Source organism: Dromiciops gliroides, chromosome 2, assembly GCF_019393635.1.
Source record: "Dromiciops gliroides isolate mDroGli1 chromosome 2, mDroGli1.pri, whole genome shotgun sequence".
NCBI classification, from domain to species: Eukaryota; Metazoa; Chordata; class Mammalia; order Microbiotheria; family Microbiotheriidae; genus Dromiciops; species Dromiciops gliroides.
Window position 1 is genome coordinate 427,451,848 of NC_057862.1, and position 19,409 is coordinate 427,471,256.

The 19,409-nt window shown below is 44.9% G+C and overlaps 1 protein-coding gene across 3 annotated transcripts in view; it reads left to right on the forward strand.

Moving 5' to 3' along the window:
* Positions 1-780: 780 nt before the first annotated feature.
* The window catches only part of ADAMTSL2 (ADAMTS like 2), a 46,372-nt gene continuing 27,743 nt past the window's right edge, over positions 781-19,409 (forward strand). For 2 of the 3 annotated variants that reach the window (XM_043985736.1, XM_043985737.1), the window contains exons 1-11: positions 781-883; positions 1,002-1,103; positions 3,116-3,227; positions 4,836-4,978; positions 5,803-5,878; positions 7,988-8,090; positions 9,767-9,912; positions 10,019-10,142; positions 12,810-12,890; positions 16,442-16,617; positions 18,331-18,679. In XM_043985736.1, the coding sequence (XP_043841671.1) occupies positions 804-883; positions 1,002-1,103; positions 3,116-3,227; positions 4,836-4,978; positions 5,803-5,878; positions 7,988-8,090; positions 9,767-9,912; positions 10,019-10,142; positions 12,810-12,890; positions 16,442-16,617; positions 18,331-18,679 (1,492 nt within the window). In that variant the 5' untranslated portion in view covers positions 781-803. The remainder of the gene's footprint in view (positions 884-1,001; positions 1,104-3,115; positions 3,228-4,835; positions 4,979-5,802; positions 5,879-7,987; positions 8,091-9,766; positions 9,913-10,018; positions 10,143-12,809; positions 12,891-16,441; positions 16,618-18,330; positions 18,680-19,409) is intronic. The other variant, XM_043985738.1, reaches the window with a different exon arrangement.

The following is a 19,409-nucleotide window of genomic DNA, read 5'->3' on the forward strand; positions in this document are numbered from 1 at the left end:
CTCCTTCCATCACTTACTCTTACCCCCTAATCCTGAGGACTCAAGGGACACTTCTTGATTACTTTCCAACTGATACAAATTCTTTATTCATGCCTGCCCACAATTTTTCTTGTCCACCCTCTAGGAAACCCACAAATTCTCCCATGACCACCCAGAGGCCTCATCTATACATCCTTCATTCCTCTGCACACAGTGCTCTCCCCACACATTCCCAGCCTTTCCTGCCCATACCTGTCAGTGCCTCGACCAGATACGGATTCCCCTTCCCCAGAGGACTGTGTGAGCTTGAGGCTCATTCTCAAGGGAAGCCGTATGATGTAGCAGACAGAACAATGAAGAGACCTGTTTTCTGATCTTTTACTGTGTCACTAACTAGCTGTGTAACCTTGGATCAGTCATTCTCCTTGCCTTGGTCTCAGTTTTCCCATCTACAAAATGATGGGATTAGACTAGATCGCTAGAGTCCCTTCCCTTACAGAGTTGCTATTCTACAATTCCATGATCCTCACTCCCTCTCATCATTTCCCCAGGTCTCTTTGGTGAGCCTGGGATTTTGGTGGGGGGTATGCGATTGGAGGAGAATATGGGGAGACACAGATACATATGTTCCTCTCCTCTCTCTCTTGGCTACTCCAGTCAGCAGGCAGCTGTGGCTGGCCCTGGTCCAGAGGCGCAGAGTGGGTTAAAGCGTGAGCCAGGCGGAGGTGGGGGGGGAGCAGCAGGGTGAGAAGTGTGAGTTCCTCCCAGTCTGTCTGACAGCTATAAAGGCAGGGAAACACAGCCGAGAGAGCCACTGGGGCTGAATGCCTTTCCCTGGAAACCCCCACTCTCTTGGACGCCCATTCAAGTGGGAGAGGGAGGGAGGGAGAGAAGGAGGAAGAAGGTGAGAGAGAGAGAGAGAGAGAGAGAGAGAGAGAGAGAGAGAGAGAGAGAGAGAGAGAGAGAGAGAGAGAGAGAGAGAGAGAGAGAACAATTCTTATTGCTTTTGCTGCCTCTTTCAGTCCCTTCTTCCCCCCACATACACAAGCTCGCACCTGGTGTCTGGAACATCTCCTGCCTCTTCCCCCCCCTGCTAACCTGCTGACACTTTGCCTTTGGGCCAGGTATGGTTTATTTCTCTCTTCTCCCCTCTCTCTCCCTATTCCCCAAGGTCCCCATACCCCTACCAGCTTTCCCTCTTCTCATTGAGAAACACACATTTGGATTTCTCCTTAAAAAATTCACCCCCTCCCCAGCCCCTCTCCAAAAAAAGAAAAAGTCCAGGAACTCCCTCCCTCGGCAACAGGACATATGCAGAGGATAATCTTTAGTGTGGATCTTGGGGTGGGAGGTGAGATTGGAGGAGAACTATTCTTCCAGCCCCTACTTTGGAGGAAATGCAGAATCAGAAATCATAGTGGAGTGTGTGTGTGTGTGTGTGTGTGTGTGTGTGTGTGTGTATTTGAAGGCAGTTATATAACTCTAGGCATTAGGCTCAGGCCAAGAGGGGAATGGGGGGGGGGAGGATAAGGACCAAAATAACTCTCAGAGCTGGATGCTAAGGTACCTCCCCTCCCCCGCTGCCACCAGGCTCTGGGGCCCCAGGTTTGTAGATTTGTGGCTTTCACTTTCATTTGAAACATTTCTGGTTGGTTTTTTTGGACCCCAAAGAGGGATGGATCCAAAGCGAGCCATTCTCTGGCTGGAGGCCAGCGGCGTCTGGAAGCCTTAATGAAAACCAAGTGTAAGCCCTGTCTCCGGCACCTGTCTCCAGGACAGCCAGCCAGGAGCACTGGGCTCCAATTAGGCAATGAGTCCAGTGGCCTGGAGACCAGATTTTGGGGCAAAGAAGGCTGGGGGTATGTGCAGATGCTGCCCTGGGTGGAGGAGGCTCACCAGATGTGGTGGGCAGCTCAGTAGGGAATGGGGTGGGTCCCAAGGATCCAGGAAACTTCCCTGGAGACAAGGCTTCTCTGGGAAGCCTTCTTTGTGGTTGGGAAGTGGCTCTTGGGGTGCAATGAGGTTGGCATTGGAAATCCTGGACATTTCTATCGTACCAAGCTATTAACATTTGACTGGGAAGTAGAAAAAGCATTGAATTTAAAACCTGAGGACCTGGATTTGAATTCTGGCTCTACTACTTATTGCCAATGTGACCTTGGGCAAGTCTCTGTGCTTCAGTGGGTTTGTTTCCTCTCGTGTAAAATGGAGGGGGGGGGTGGAATAGATGACCTCTAGGGTCCCTTTCATCTTTAATTCCAATTCCAATAGTGTTCTGAGTTGGGTGGGATGGAGTGTCAACTTTCAGGACAAGAGAGCTCCTCTCAGTCATTCCTCTCTGGGATTGCCTGAAAGTACCCTGCATAGCTATTTTCTGGGAGATACAGCATTGGCCAGGGATGAAAAGCACTTCCACCTCCTCCTTCCCGAGAGGCTCAAGATTTCTCTGCTGCTATGAAATAGGTTTGTCCCACCTGCTGGGGCCAGGGTGGGTGGCTGAGAGGCTGGCTTGTGAAAAAGGAGGAGAGGAAATGGTGCTGCTCAGTATCGCTGGGAGCTCTTTGTGTCCTGGGGTAGGCTTTTCTCTCACCCAGCAAATGGCCACTTTCAAGTTGAAATGAAACCTGGGAAAATGAGCCGGCTCCTTGTCTGGGAACCTCCTGCCCCACTGGGATGGGCATAATGAAAGTCATTCACAGGCTGGGAACCAGCTTTTCAGGACGACTGAGGCTCAGTTCATCAGACTGTGTACAATCCAACCTTTAGATACTTGGCTTTTCCCCCTCCATGTACCCCCCTCCTCCTTGCCCCTTTGCTTCATAATTGGTTCTTTGAGGAAGGGAGGGGAGGAGAGATGATTCCATATGATTGTGTTTTTCCTAAGTCATCAACTCTGTTTATAGTATGTTGGTTTGGGAGGGAATAGGGACAGATAAACAAGACTTAGCCCTTTTAATTTGAATGTCTGGATGATTATTCAGATTATGGCTCGAGGCATCTTCTATCTCAGTGTAGGGAGCTCAGCCTCTGGACCCCTGGTAAGGATTTTGTGTTTTCTCTTCCCCGTTGCATCCCTGGTCAGTGGAGAACATGAACAAATAGCGTTTTACTTAGTGAAATGTTGGTCTTGTTCTAGGATGAATGCTGGATGGCGCCATTCAGCTTGGGGCTTCTTGACCTGGTCTCCACTGAAGGGCCTATTGGCTGTGGTGCTGGTGGTTGGGAATGTCATGCTCGTTATTGCTAAGGTGAGCAGAGAAGCTTCCTGTGTTGCTTTCAGAAGCCCTCAAACTTGGAAAGTCATCACACGGGGAGGGTACCTTCTGCAAGATGCAAAGGTCAGAGCACTGACTCGGAGATATTGAGTCTATTCAGTTAAAAAACAAAACAAAAACAGGGGGCAGCTAGGTGGCGCAGTGGATAAATCACTGGCCCTGGATTCAGGAGGACCTGAGTTCAAATCCAGCCTCAGACACTTAACACTAGCTGTGTGACCCTGGGCAAGTCACTTAACCCCAATTGCCTCACCAAAAAACAAAAACAAAAAAACTTTGACTAAGCATCCAGATAAGCAGTTGCCCCATTGACTTTTTCACTGATTTCACTAATCTTTCAGGGTTGCTGGACTGATTAGTTTTGGTGGGGGTTGTGTGCTCCTCTGGCAGTGACATGGTGGTAGAGGCCAAGGGATGGATCTAGGTGGAGCCACAACCCATGGGGTGTGGTGGAAAAGGCACAAGATTTTAGTCTCAGAGGACCAGAGTTTGAAGCCTGGATCTCCTGTTTATCAGCCCTGTGACTTGGGCCCGTTAGCATTTATTTTCTCCACTGGAACATGAAGAGGGCTAGACTGCATGATCAATGCCAACCAGCTCTAAATTGTCCAGGCCTGGCTCTACTAGTCAGTTGAGTCCCCAGATCATCAATTAGGTGGATAAGTCAGTCAAATCCATTGTTAGACCAAACAATGGGTTGATTGGCTGAACTTTCCATTTTTTGAAAGGTGGTGTTGGAAGCAGTCAGAATATGTATGAAGAGAATTCATTCCTGGACAGAAGCCTGTCCAAAAGAACTGAGATTCCATTCTCTCTTGTGAGAAAGGGGTCAAGAATGATTCGATATGCAGCACAAAGTCCCTGTAGCCTCACTATGGGAGTGAGGGGCTTTCAACAGCCCCCTAATGAGGAGCATTCACCCTCATGCTGGCCATCCGCTCCCTGCTTCATTTCTTAGGCTCATTCATGTCATGGCTAATATTCTTTGCCAGGTAATGGTAACCAGACCATTGCTGCCTTTGATGCTGCCAAGTCTTTAATTCCCTCCAGCAGCAACAGTCCCCACCCCATCCCTTACATTGGCAGCTCTTAGTGGATAAGGGGTTAACTTGGCTTGAGGTTTTGCATCAAGTGTCTGAGGAGGTAGGTTGGGGGTGGGGAGTGGGGCCAGTGTGACCTGGGCAAGAGTGGAGTGGCTGGGGAATTCCAGAATGTTTCAGGTCACAGGTATAGGTCTCTTCAAAGCAGGCCCTGGACTTTTTCAGTGAAAATCAGAACAACTAGAGTCTGGGTGAGGAGCCCTGTCAAGATCTAGGGTGTGCTAAGGAGGTTGACAGTGTTTTATGTCTTTGGTCTGGATTTCCAATGAGCTGCAACTTAAAAGAACGCTGTGCCTGACTGTGTAGATCAGAAGGGAGCCTGCCTTTTTATCTCAAAGGCTTAGAGGACACAGAGGTGAGGGGCGTCTACTGAGAACAGACAGGCAGAATTGTTTGTTCGACCTTCTGCTTTGTCTATGAGTCCTTTTCTCCTGACAGGCGACTTGTTGGGGGGTGGTGGGTGTGGGGGACTTTTGCACAGGGTAATGCCCAGACCTCGAATAGCTTAGAAGAAGGAACAGATGCCACGGCTTACTGGTGGGGAGAGTGGACCAAGTGGACGGCTTGCACCAGGACTTGTGGCGGTGGGGTGAAATCTCAGGAGAGACACTGTCTTCGCCAGAGGTAGGGGTTCAAAGGGCTGAGGGAGTTTGGGCCCTAGAGGAAAGGAAAAAAAGTGCTTGGGTTCCTCACATAGTCAGGGGCTGGGGGCACTTCTGTCTGGCCTATGAAATGGTTTTCTGGACACAATGAGCAGAGTTGGACTGTGGGAGGCACAGAGCATGTCACCCTGTGGGGGCTGCTGTCCCAGGGAAGTTGGCTTTCAATGACCATCCAAGGTAGCCCAGAAGGTAAGAAGAATTCAGTTCAATACAATTCTATCAGCATTTATTAAGCATTTCTTATGTACTGGGCACTTCCCTAGGAGTTGGGGGTGCAAAGGCCAAAACAAAAGAGGCTCTGGACCCATAGGCTTGTATTCTCCTGAGGGTGGAGGTCCAAGTGCGTATGTGTGTGGAAGGGGCATAAATAGCCCCGTAGTTTCACCCTGGTTGCAGCAGAGGTAGTCGTCATGGCAGAAATTTATGTCCATGACTCCTGTCTTGTTGGTTCCCCCCCCCCCAGTGCTACTACCCTTTCCTTTCATATGCTGATCGAGTTCTAGACAACTGCCTGAATGTGACCTGAGAAGTCTTGGCAGAATGGTCTCCCCTGAGCAGCCAGACTTTTCCTCATGAGGCCAGGCCAAGGCTCACTTTTGGGGAGTAGGGTGATAGAAGTATCCATCCTGGTCTGGCCGGGGAAGCCATTTTGGCAAAGTGGAAACATTCACAGGGGATTGGGATGGGACCAACAGCCTTTTCTGAAATGGTTTCATGGCCCACACATCCTTAGAAAGCCATTGGTGAGAAGTCTTGTGACACCCGACACTTTCCTTATCTGTTTAGGAGGAAATCTGTCTCAGGACTTGGGAACAAGACCTGCACAGGCACCTCCAAACGGCACCAGCTGTGTAAAGTACAGGTAGGAGGAGGTGGGGGGTGGGGAAATGGTTTCTGCCTCACCTAACTCTGTCCCCACTCTTGGTTCAGTTCCCTGCTAACAGAGCAGGCCCAGACCAAGACCTAGAGGAAGGTCTGAGGGCTCAGTCCCCTGCTTTTCTTCTGTCTTCTCCAAATATGGGGAGAAAAATAACCCTCCCCTTCTCTTTCCCAGTCAATTCCATGCAAGCATTTACTCAAAGCTGCCTATATGCAAGATGTTACCCTCATGAAGCTTACTGTCTAGTACAAGAAGCATGTAGTAAATGAGATTATATATCTTAAGGTTCTAAGTCACATGTGGACCAGATTAATGATGTTCAAAAGAGGGAGAGGACAGAAAAGGATACCTCAGTCAGGAAATCAGCAAGGTCTTTTCCTTTCTCTCTCTCTCTCTCTCTCTCTCTCTAGTTAAGTGTTTAATTATCTATACAGAGAATTGCATAGATAAATTCCCTGTCCATTAGGAATTTACAGTCTAAGATACACAACAATACCGCAATGGGGTTTCTCTCATGTCCAATTGGCAAGGTCCAATAAGATTTTATTCATTCATTCATTCATTCATTCATTCATTCATTCATTCATTTTAGACATTTTCATGTAGAGTTTTGAGTTCCAAATTCTATCTCTCCCTTCTTTCCTCCTTCCCCTCCCTACTGCCTGAGGTGGTAAGCAGATACTTCCTTCTCTCTTTGAGACTCTTTTATTCTACAAGGGGTAGGGCTTCACCTGGGCCTTGGGCAGTGGGGAAGAGGAGCAAAGGAGGGGAAGATATGAGTTTGAATTATGTGTCAGACATTTACTACTACCCATGTGACTCTGGGCAAATCCTTCTCAGACTCAGTTTTCTCATCTGTAAAATGAGAATAATGCTAGTACCTACCTCATAATGGTTGGTGTGGAATCAAATGAGATAACATATATAAAGTGCTTGCAAACTTTATAGTACTATATAAATATGAGCTACTATTATTGTTGTTGTTGTTAGAGCCTTTGGTAATACAGTATGTGTCTCAGAAGCCTTGGTGTCTTGGTTTGGAGATTCCCAGAATGGTCTTGTGGAAGGAAGTCTTCATTTTAAGTAGTCGTTACAATGTCAATCCAAGGAAGAAATGTGGAGTGTGTTTCTGTGTGTGTGTGTGTGTGTGTGTGTGTGTGTGTGTGTGTGTGTGTGTGTGTGTGATTCTACACTGAATTAATGGGTGGCTGCTGCGGCATCATGCCAACATTCAAACATATATCCGAGCTGGAGGGGATTTTAGGACATAGAGTATCAGAATTGGAAGGGACCTTAGAGATGATTTGATTTCAGGAACCTCATTTTAAAAGGAAGGAAACAAGCATTTATTAAGTGCCCACTATGTGCAAGGCACTGGGCTAAGAGCTTTACAAACATCATCTCATTTGATCTTCACAACAATCCAAGGAGGTGGGTGCTATTAATTATTTCCATTTTACGGTCAAAGAAACTGAGGCAGACAGAAGTTAAGTGACCTGCCCAGTCAGTATCACACAGCTAGTAAGAGTCTGAGGCTGAATTTGAGCTCAGCTCTTTCTGACTTCAGGTCCCAAGCTTCAATCACCTTGCCCAAGGTGAATCACCTTGCTCAAGTAGGCAGATTGGGGATAATTTTATTCTGCCTTCTTTCTACCTTCCAATCCTGAGTTTAGCTCTTTCAAGCTTCAGGACCAGTATCAGTCTTTTTTGAATGTCAGTTCTTTTTAAAAGAGAAAGGCTGCCTGATCTGCCTGCTTCCTTTTGTCCTTGTCTATTTTTCTCACTGGAGTATCTAGGTGTCACAGTGGGTAGAGTATCAGGCCTAAAGTCAGGAAGACTACTCGTTCTGAATTCAAATCCAACCTCAGATACTTATTAGCTGTGTGTCCCTGGGCAAGTCACTTAACCCTGCTGACCTTAGTTTCCTCATTTGTAAACTGATCTAAACAAAGAAATGGCAGATCAGACCCATATTTTTGCCAAGGAAACACCAAATGGACTTTCAAAGAGTTGGACATAACTGAAAAATGACTAAACAAATGAAAAAAAAAATGTTTCTCACCAGGATGTTAGTAACATGTCTCCTTTTAGGAGTGTCCTGCTGATGGAAGAAGCTTCAGGGAGGAGCAGTGTATATCCTTCAACTCCCATGTGTACAATGGAAGGACGTATCAATGGAAACCCTTATACCCAGGTAACAAGAGTCTCCTTGTCTCACAATGCTACTAGGTCCACAGTTCTTTCATCACACAGCTTCCTCTTTGACTGTACTGATTACAGGCTTGAGGTGTTCAGCCAAAATGTTTCCACACACTGGAGCCAATGTGGAGTTTGAAATCTTCAGTAGGTTGACGGCTAGGGCACACATAGCCCCAACTGCAAGAGTGTGCCTTGGGCTGTTAGCATTTCCACTTTGCATCTGGAGAGTGGTTTATACTTTTCGAAGAACTTTCACCTGCATTTTGGTTACTTGACCTTATGAATAGTCAGTCCTATGAGTTCTGCAGTGCAGGGATTATTAAAGTTGTGGAGTAAGAGGACGTGGGCATAAAGCCAACTTCTGATGACCTTGAGACCTTAGGAAAGTTACCTCTCGGGCCCCAGTTTTCCCATCTGTAAAATGAGAGGGTTGCATTAGAATACAGCCTCTTTGATTTTGTGTCATGGACCCTAGTGGCAGCCCACTTATTGATGCCTATAGATTCCTTCTCAGAATAATATTTTTAAATGCATAAAATACACAGGATTATAAAAACATTGGAAAATAGTTATCAAAATATTTTAAGAAATATCAATTAATAATTAGCATTATTTAACATTTTATTTGTTATTTCATTAACATTAATGAATAATTTAATGTTTTTGACAAAATATTTTAAAATCCTCAGACTCCACATGACCTTTGATATCCCTGCTAACTCTAGATTTGGGATCTGATGATCTATGATCTCTAGTTTATGATGAAAAAACCAGGGCACAGAGACCCAGGGGATTTGCCCAGAGCCCTGCAACAGTTAGTGGCAGATCCAGATCCAAAGCTTAAGTTTCCCAGCTTCCTGTCCAGCATCATCCCATCATTGAGCCTTGTGTCTGTTTTAATGATGCTGCTTCCCAGCCCTCAATTGACTGTACCAATTGATGTAGGATTGAGAAAAGGGACCCAGGGGAATGGAAAATCGAAGAAAAAGGCTTGTAATTTAACTATATTTGGTTTCAGAAGTCATACTATGATTATTAGTGGCTTGTATATGTTTGGGGGGAAGGTTTGGTGTGATCTTCCTTCTTTGTTATGTGTTACTCGGGCTGATGTTAAAGTGATTTCCTTGAGCCATATTGATTGATGGAAGGATGAATGGAGGCCAGGGGGAAGGGGGGATAGCCCATAGTGGTGGTAGGAGCACTAGATAATGAGCCTGAAGCTATGGGTTCTAGTTCTTACTCTTCCACTTAATAGTTCCATGATCATGGGCAAGTCATTCTCCCTCACTGGGCCTCAGTTCCTTCATTTGAAAAATGGAGAAGGGTGTTAAACCTGGTAGTTTCTACTTCTTGTAAGACATAGGGTCGTTGTGAGGGTCAAATAACATAATGGATATGAAAGTACTTTATAAGTTGTAGAGTAGGGTACAGACTATCCAACACAATATTGTTATAGGTGTGTGTTTTGGGGGTGTGTTAGTGGGGGGCGGGATTTAGCTTGGGATATGAAACTGTAAGCCATGAACCAAGAAGACCACTGGGTGTGACTCGGTCAGTTTGGTTTGTCTTTTTGACTCCCTGTATCCTTTCCCGACCCCATGCATGGCTACTGATGGACATGCTCTTCCCACTGATTGTGTGGATATCACTCTTGCTTCCCTTTTCCACCAGATGATTATGTGCATATCTCAAGCAAGCCCTGTGACTTGCATTGCACAACTGTGGATGGGCAAAGGCAACTGATGGTACCAGCTCGTGATGGGACTTCCTGCAAATTCATCGACTTCCGAGGGGTTTGCGTGTCTGGAAAATGTGAGGTTGTTAAACATTATAGCAAAAATACTGTTAGTAACATTCAGGAAATTAGCCCTGATCCCACCCCAAGGCCTGCACATCAATGCTCTTTCCTGTAACTTTTTCCAGCCAATTGGATGTGATGGGGTCCTCTTCTCTACCCACACTCTGGACAAGTGTGGGGTTTGTCAGGGTGATGGCAGCAGCTGCACACACGTGACAGGGAACTACAGAAAGGGAAATACCCACCTGGGTAAGTAAGCTCATTTGGTTATAATCTTTGGCTTTAGGGCAGGAGGGAGGAGAATAGAGGAACATGTGAGGTTCAGATCCAATAACAATAACAATAATAATGCCACTTCAAATCTTTGATGGATCTGGGATCTCAGTGTTGATCTCAGAGGTCTTCCCTCAATGTAAAACTCAACCTCTCATCCAGAGCTTTCCATAATTCCTTAGGAAAAATCCAATGCACTGGACATCTTCTGGGACTTTCAACATTTTGCGGACACCTGAGAAGGCACTTGTCATCCCTAACTCTTGCTTCATGACTAGTTCCCTTTCTTTTCCAGTCATCACTTATGATGCATTGCATCTTATGCACAAATTATTGTTGGTAACATGCTAAAACATACAACCTGTCATGCATCTCTCCATTGCCCTTTGGGTCAAATGCCCAATTTTGGTTCTTCTGGGATAACAAGGATGAGAGACACAGTGTGGTGTAATAGATAGAAAGGGAGCCTTAGAATTAGGAAGTTGGGTTCAAATCCCAGCTCTGACACATACTGGCTGTGCGACACAAGACAAGGTGCTTAGTCTGTCATTGCCTTGGGCAAATCTCTAAGATGATGAGTCGCAATATAGGTGCTGGTCTACATTTGTACAGGGACATTCCTCATCCAAGAGTTCCCTATGGTAATAAAATCATGGATTCAGTCCAAAACAAAAAAAAATAGTTTGTATCACTTTGGGCATGGATGACATTGTGAACAAAGGCACAAAGATTGGAATAAGTCAGACAGGCATATGGCCGAGGAAAGGAGAGAGGTTGGCCTGGTTGGAATGAAGGCTCTATTAGGAAGTAATTCAAATCCTAGCTGTGGGCGAAGCTCAGGCATAATAGCACACTAAGCTGTAGTCTAGCTGTTATCTGTTTTTTTCTGTCCAGTATGATTTGCTTGTGAGCACACATGCATATTAATGAAGGGCAGGAGAATAGGGCTAGCACAATAGAGATGATGTGATCACATAAGCTCTTATGGTATTTTCTTTTTTAAAAATTTTTAATATTATCTTTTTTCTAATTACATGTAAAAACAGTTTTTAATCTTTGTTCTTTACAATCCTGAGTTCCAAAATCTCTACCACCTTTCCCCCTCATAAAGAAGGTCAGCAATTTGATAAAGGTTATACATGTGCAGTCATGTAAAACATTTCCATATTAATCATGTTATGAAAGAAAACATGGTAAAAAAAAAACAAGAAAAATAAAGTAAAATTATAGGATGCTTTGATCTGCATAGGGACTCCATCAGTTCTTTCTTTGGAGATGGATAGCATTTTTCATCATAGGACCTTCAAAATTTATTGTCTCGGATCTTTGTGTATTACTGAGAATAGTTAAGTCATTTACAATTGGTAATTATACAAATTGCTGTCACTGTGTACAATGTTCTTCTGGTTCTGCTCACTTAACTTTGCATCAGTTCATATAAGTCTTTCCAGGTTTTTCTGAGAGCATCCTGCTCAAAAGAGGGTGCTATCATTAGGCTATTCATGGGACCAGTGTGCTGTGTTGAGGGAAGGTCCCTAAGATATAGTCTACAGCCCCATTGGGTGTGAGGCTAATTCAAGGGCAGCCAGTTGGAGAGTTTCAGACTGAAAAAATCCCAGAAACCAAGGGCAATGAAGGTGAGAAAAATTTTCCTTTCCCATCAAGAGAGCCTTATATTCCCTCTTGTTCTCTTATTACTGTTTGGAAGAAATGGTATGAAGGCCAATAGATTTTTCAGTTAATTGGCTAAATTAATCTTGATCAAGATCATAGGGTTATAGATTTCAAGCAGGAAGGAACTTGAGGGATCATCTCATCCAATACCTTTTTTTTTTTTTTGGTGGGGGAGGAAACTGAAGCTCAGAGAGATGAAATGATTTGTCCAAGGTCACAACCTTTGCTTGCCACTGGAGAGGGAAATCACAAATCACTGCAATATCTCTACCATGAAAACCTGTCCATGGGGTCACAAGAGTCAGAAATGACCTCATAGGGTTTTTGTGAATGAAATACTTATTGAATGAATGAGGCAACAGGCTTAAGAAATCTTAAGGTTACAAAGAAATATGGGTTGATTATTAATAACAATCAACAATCCATCAATAAACACCTTCTATATGATGGGCAGCTGGGTGGCACAGTGGATAGAGTGCCAGGTCTGGAGTCCAGAAGACTCATCTTCATGAGTTCAAATCTGGCCTTAGATACTTACTGGCTGTGTGACCCCAGGCAAGTCACTTAACCTTGTTTGCCTTAGTTTCCTTATCTATAAAATGATCTGGAGAAGAAAATGACAAAACACTCCAGTATTTTTGCCAAGAAAGCCCCAAATGGGGTCACGAAAACTCAAACATGATGGAAAATGACTGAACAACAAATGTAACTTGCCCTGAGCCAAGTGAGGCAGAGGATAGATAGGACGGAGACATAATTCTTGTCCTCAACATGCACAGTCTAGTTTGTTGAGGTGAAAAGATAGTGAACATGACAGCGTCACATACGATCGGACAGAGGCAAAACATGTGGACCACCTCCAGTTTAGCCAGGCATCCTGAAAATCATCGGAGGTAGTGCCTTTTTCCTGCTTTGTTTTTTTAACTGACCAGAAAGTTGCCTGGTCATTAATGTATAGTTTCCCTGCAGGCTATTCCCTGGTAACACATATTCCAGCTGGCGCCCGAGACATCCAGATTGTAGAACGGAAGAAGTCGGCAGACGTCTTAGGTGTGTATGGCCTTGGCGGCTAGCCTGGCAGCATTTGTCTTTTCATCCCCTGCTATCAGTGGGCAAAATTTATAGCCGAAGAGGGGAAAGGGGGGAATTTCTGGTTATGTAGAAGAGGAAACAGACTTCGGTGTGGTTCCAGAACCAATAGGGAAATGTTACAAGGAGGCAGATTTTCTAACAAGCAGAAGGGGCTAGATGTGGAACGACCAGAATCTCTGCAGGTAGTGAGGTCCCTGTTACTGGAAGTCAAGCAGAGACTATATAGGTGCTATATAGGAAAGCTGGGGAGGAGATTTCTGTGGATAAGAAGAGATTTCTTCTCAAGCTCAGCTTCTGATTCTCTAAAAAGTGAGAGAGAGCACCAGGCCATCGAATGTGGTCCCCAGCGTGCCGTTGGGGCCTGCTGGTCCATGGGACTGGCTCAGTGACACCTTCTGATGCATGATTTCAGATTCTTTTCTCCCTTGTTCCTGGATGAAGGGAGTGAGAGCAGATTGGTGGCAGGACTGAACAGCATATGCATTCCCTTTCCTTCTCTATTCAATCAGTTAGCCAACACTTATTTATTGTTTATTCTGTGCTAGGCACTATGTGGCCTCAGAATGATTCTTCTTATGCAGGTGATCCCCAACAGGGTACTACATAGAGCTCTCGGCTGCTGTGGCTCTCTCCCAGACTGAGCAGACCCTGAACCACCTCAGAGGCAGGAGGTTTAGGCTGGGTGGGGTCCTGATCTGGGGAGGGACCCACTCAAAGCCAATTGGGCTTACTCCCAAGAGGCCCAGGCATGGGGCAGAGTTCTAAGCTCTGGGGCCGCTGCCCCGCTTTCTAGAACAATGCCCCCTAGGGCAGGATCCCATCTTCGGGGCCTTTCCCCTGAACTGCCCTCCAGGGATGGTCAGCCAGGCTGAGGGCTTTTGGAGAAAGCAGCTTGGTGTAACTGCAGTCTCCAGACAAGCCGGTTACTTTGTCCTCTTTGGTGGGAGGGACGGACAGTCCAGGAAACAGACTGTACTCTGGGCTGCCTCCCGAGCTTTCTTACTTGAAACAGACGCATGGAAATACCAAGTTAAGACTGAGCATTAGGAAAGCCGCAGGAAGGAAGGTCATTATTGTCAGGAAACGGGTTTTGGATTTGGGCTGGAGGTTTAACCCTTTGCAGACAGACAGGTTCTTGCTGGGGGGTCTGTTGGGTGTGGCTTTAACTTGCTCTACAATTCTCTCTGGCTCAGAATTAGATTTTTTTTAAGCCTCCATTTTCCACTCATTTTGTTCATCTGATAATAAATTAACTGCACCAGACTCTCACTCCTTGAATTGCATCAGGAGCTTTGGAAGCAAAACTCATACTCTCTAGTGGACCATTCCAGCTCCTGGAATAAACTTTTAAAGGACATGTTTTGGAAGACAAACTGTACCCAAGTCATAATTCAGTATTCTCTTCTCCAGCTCCTGGACTTTGGGAGGTAGTGCAATATAGAGGAAAGCCCATTGTACTTATAGTCCTGAGGTCTGGGTTCGAATCCTAATTTGTCACCTCACCAGCTCAGCTGTGTTGTCACTTGGTTGTCACTTCTCCCTGAGCCTCAGTTTCCTTCATGTACAAGAAAGTAGTCGAGCTAAATTGCCATTAAGAGCCCTTTCCAACTTTAGCATTCTGTGATTCTGTCCAGTTTCTGTATAAATTCCTCTAGAATATAGTAATAGGGAGGATAACCCTAACCCTAACCCTAACCTTCAGTTAGTCCTCAAGTAAAGAACTGTGGATCTGGTATCTCAAGCACTTAAAAACCTTCAGGAAAGTTGGAAAACTTAAGCTTTCTGCTGAATTTACAAGTTCAAAGACATGTTCTCTCCTCTCATCTGGGTTTGAGTGGGTTGTCTGCAGGGATCTGAGCAATCCCTAGCTGCCTATGATGGGTGTTTGGTGCCAAAAAGAGGATGGGAGTGGACCAGACCAAACCCACCCACTGTCTGTGTGTGTCTCGAGGTTAGGACCTTGCTGGAGTTAGGGAGATCTTTGGAAGTTCTTTGAAAGAAGGACTATCTAAGGATATTGTCCCCTTCGACTCATCCCTTAGAATGGCCTAGCCCAGGGATGAGTCTCTGGTAGGTACCCAATCAGAACTTGCTGATTGACAAAACCTTTCTTTTCAGCGCAATAGAACTTAATCCTTCCCAGAGGGGCAGCTAGGTGGTGCAGTGGATAAAGCACAGGCCCTGGATTCAGGAGGACCTGAGTTCAAATATGACCTCAGACACTTGACACTTACTAGCTGTGTGACCCTGGGCAAGTCACTTAACCCCAATTGCCACACACACACACACACACACACACACACACACACACACACACACCCCAAACAAACAAAATCCTTCCAGACCAGAGTGAGAAAACTTTGGCCACTCTGTACACAGAGTCAGGGAGTAGAGTCACTCCCCATCCAAAAGTGATTTATTTTTGTTTCTGGCTTGGAACAGTATCATGGATGTCATAGAACACAGGATACCAGAGCTGGAAGGGACCTTAGGGAATGATCTAGATCAACCCCCTTATGTTATAGATGGGGACACTGAAGCTCAGAGAATGTACAACTGGAAAGGACCCTAGCAATCATTGTTTTCAACTCTGTTACTTTATAGATGAGTAAACTTGGATCTAGTGAGTTCAAATGATTAGCCAAAGGCCATTCAGGATTCAGACTCAGTCCTCTGACTCTGAATCGAATCCTTTAATCTACTCCCCTGCCCTATATCTTATAGTTGTAGAAACTGAGGATCAGTTTGGGAAAGGACTGGCCCATGGTCTCACAGCAAATGAAAGAACTGGGACCAGAAATGAAGTTGATCGAAGTGGGAAAAACCATAGAATCGATCTGTGTCCATTTTGCTTTGGCCAATGAATTAAGCACTTGGTGTGTGTTTCATTGGCTGCAGCAATGGCTAATCACCATGTAGCAATTCAAACCATCCATCAAGACAGCCCAAATAGCACCCAATGGGCCTCAAGCCAGTTATTTTCAATAGTCTAGACATGTCCTTTGTTGTTTATTTTGGGCTGATATTAAAACAGGAGTGCATTTCCTGAGCTTCCACTGACTCGGGTTAGACTTTTGCCACTGACACAGGGTTTGACTCACCCACGTGGCAAAAGTCCTGAACTTGGAGGTATTTTTAGAAGCTGGGTGGGAGAGTGGGAGGGGTGTTGGGATGGGGGAAGGGAGCTGCAGTGTCCTGAGTCATAGAAGATTAGTGCTGGAAAGGACTTTAGAGCTAGATAGGGGCCTTAGAGATCACTGGGTCTAGACCCTTTATTTTACAGATGGGGAATTTGAGGATCAGAGGTCAACACACAAATTCACATGTAGAGTTCATGGTAGAGCCAAGTTGAATCCTCTAGAAGCTCTGGCTTGATTGACTCTAGAATTGTCTCCCACCCTGTCCATGGCTAGTCCACTAGAAGAATGATTTAGCCCAGGGATACACATTTAATGATAAGCAAAGGCTTCCTTCTTGACTAATGACCTGTACATGCTTTGCTATTCTAGCGCTTGCTGATGAAGCTGGATACTATTTCTTTAATGGGAACTACAAAGTAGACAGTCCAAAGAACTTCAACATCGCCGGCACCATTGTCAAGTACCGAAGGCCCATGGATGTGTATGAAACTGGCATCGAATACATTGTAGCCCAGGGCCCCACCAACCAGGGTCTGAATGTCATGGTATGCTCAGCGATTGAAAATGGGGAACTTACTATGTATAAAGTAGACTGACAGAGGGAAGTGTTGAATGTCAGAGAAGTCAAATGAATAGGGAAATAGGATATAATAATGTTTAACACCAATGATATCACAGAAATAAGAACTGATATTGACAAATGATGATATCATAGAAGCAGGAAGTAATGATGTTGGTGCATGAGATGATCTCACCATGCCTTGTTTTGATCAAGGCTGGAAAGAGCAGAGGGCAGGATGAATGAATTTGGGTATATGGTACTGTTGGCTGGAGTGGGGTCTAATTATATCCTTCCCTCTTCTGTCCCTAAATGTGGATGGTATGCCCAAATCATTACTTCTGCCAGTTCCCAAAGGTAATTGTGCCTTTTTTTTCTTTTAAAGATTCCTTATACTTGAGAGACTTTGAGTCTGTTGAACTCACACCCTATCCCTAACCCTATGCCAGGAAAGCAGCTGCCATTTGACCTTAGAATCCTCCCAGGAAAAATGATTCCATAATCATACAATGTCCTCAGTTTTAGGGACATGAGCTGTGGAGCAGAAGGGAATTGACAACATTCTGTCAAATTCCTTGCAGGGTGCTTCATAAACATAATAGAGGAGGGATGTAGAAACTCCCATTGAGCTCCTAATTTTCCAGGCACTATGAGAAAAGAATGCATTCTCAAGGTGGAATGGTTGAAAGAGCCTGAATTTAGAATCAGAGGACCTGAATTCAAATCCTACCTATGACACTTTTCTTCTGTGAAACCCTGGGCAAATATGTTAGACTCTCTAGCCTTAAGTTTCTTCATCTGTAAAATGAAGCCATTGGACTAAATACTCTTTAATTAATCTCTAAGTCATTGAGATAACATGGTCAGAATAGGTTTTTGTTGTTGTTGTTTATTTTTTTTTAGGTTTTTGTTGTTAACCTCCTATGTTGTTTAATTACTTGCCATATACACTGGGCATGGTTTCACAGTTACAAAAAATTAGATTATCTGTGAATTAATCGAATGCTAAAGATGTATGGAAGAGAATTTGATCTTTGATGATCCAGAGGGCACTTATGCTTCTCATAGGAAATTGTTATGAATAGCAGTTCTAAACTGTGTGGCTACTATACCAGCTTGGTGTTTCATATCATGTTAGTGGAGAGACACTGCTGTAAATTCTGAATGACATTTTGATAGAGAAAGATTCAAATAGGGTTTTTTTTCTTCAGATCAATTTAAATATTCTGAATATACTTTGATAAACACAGGCTGGAAGGATATAGGTGATTGACCCCTCATTTAATCTCAAAACTTAGAATGGTTAATTCCCAAATTCTCCCTCATCTAATCCTCAATCAGACTAGTTAACAAGGGTTTGCCTTGGTCTACTGTCCCTTGCTTGCTGCTACCTGGTTAAAAAAATACAGTGAACTGTATGACTCTGGGTAAATCAAATTCCCTTCTCTGGGTACTATCTGTGCAATGAATAAAGGGCTGGATAGATAATCTCTTTTAGCATTGACATTTTATGTTCGAAGGTCCCTTCTAGCTCTGATACTCTGTATTGTAATATTCTATTTTCTAAGGTTCCATCCAGCTCTAACATTTTATGTTCTAACATTGTGTGTCCCAAGGTCCCTTCCAGGGCTGACATTCTATGATCTCTGATCTGGGAGGGGCTGAGTGACCCACAGGAGGATAATTTCTTTCTCCCCAGGTGTGGAATCAAAATGGCAAGAGCCCTTCAATTACCTTTGAATACACCCTTCTCAGAAAGCCCCACCCACAGAGCATCCAGCCTGTCTACTATACCTTCTCTGAAACTGCTTCAGAGAGTGCAGAAAGCCGGGAATTTGATGGCGAGGGACTGGTGGGCTTTGTCCAGCACAATGGCAGCTACTATGGGAAATCATCAAAGGAGAAGCTAGATCTAGAGAACCAGCTGTTTGGCCAGCCGGGCCCCTCTGAGGATATCAACTTGAGCAAGGGCCAAGAGACCAATGAGGTGTATGAGAGAGCAGGAGGCATGGACTGCGAGGCTCCACTGAGGGGCAAGGCCTTCCGAGGTAATGGGCCAGTAAGGGAAGTCCAGGGCAGGGGTGCCTTCCCCACTGTGAATGATGCCAGACCAGAGAGCAGTGCCAGTGATTGATCACTGCTGCTCTCTCTCCTTGGCAAAGGGCTTGAAGGGAAGGTTTCTCCCACATAACCCTTTGACATAGGTCTACTTGTCATTTGGAACAAGGGCTGTAGCCACATTGGGGAACTGGATGCACTCTTCTATTTGGGGATGTCTGGGCTTTTGTCAGAAGTCTCCTACCTTCCCTCAGTTATGTTTTTATATGCCTAAAACATTCTTCAGGCCTCTTTAGTACAAAGTTCTTGCACATGGCTTTGATCAGGGATAGCTGTATAGAATGTTAGCTGTTTATTCTGTACTGGACAACCCTACATACCAGAGCTGGGGAAGATGCTCCCAGAAAGGGTAGGCCTTGCCCCATGGAACAATCCTGACTTTGCGCAGTAGAAACATTAATAGGGGTGTCTGTTTTCCAGGGTCCCAGATTTAATATTATAAGGTAGCTAGGCCTTTCCCAGAAAAGGAGAGCCAGGCCTCAGCAAAAAATGAGGGGTGGGGACCTGAGTCCCTATCCTATGCCCTTTTCTTCATTTGGAGCCACCCCAGCCCAAAACCAGGGGCCCAGTCCTTTAATACTTTGATGCCTAACATCCTTCCCCCTTCTCCCAGGACATTTGACCTAAGTCAATCCTGCAAGAAGGTAATGCTTAAACCAA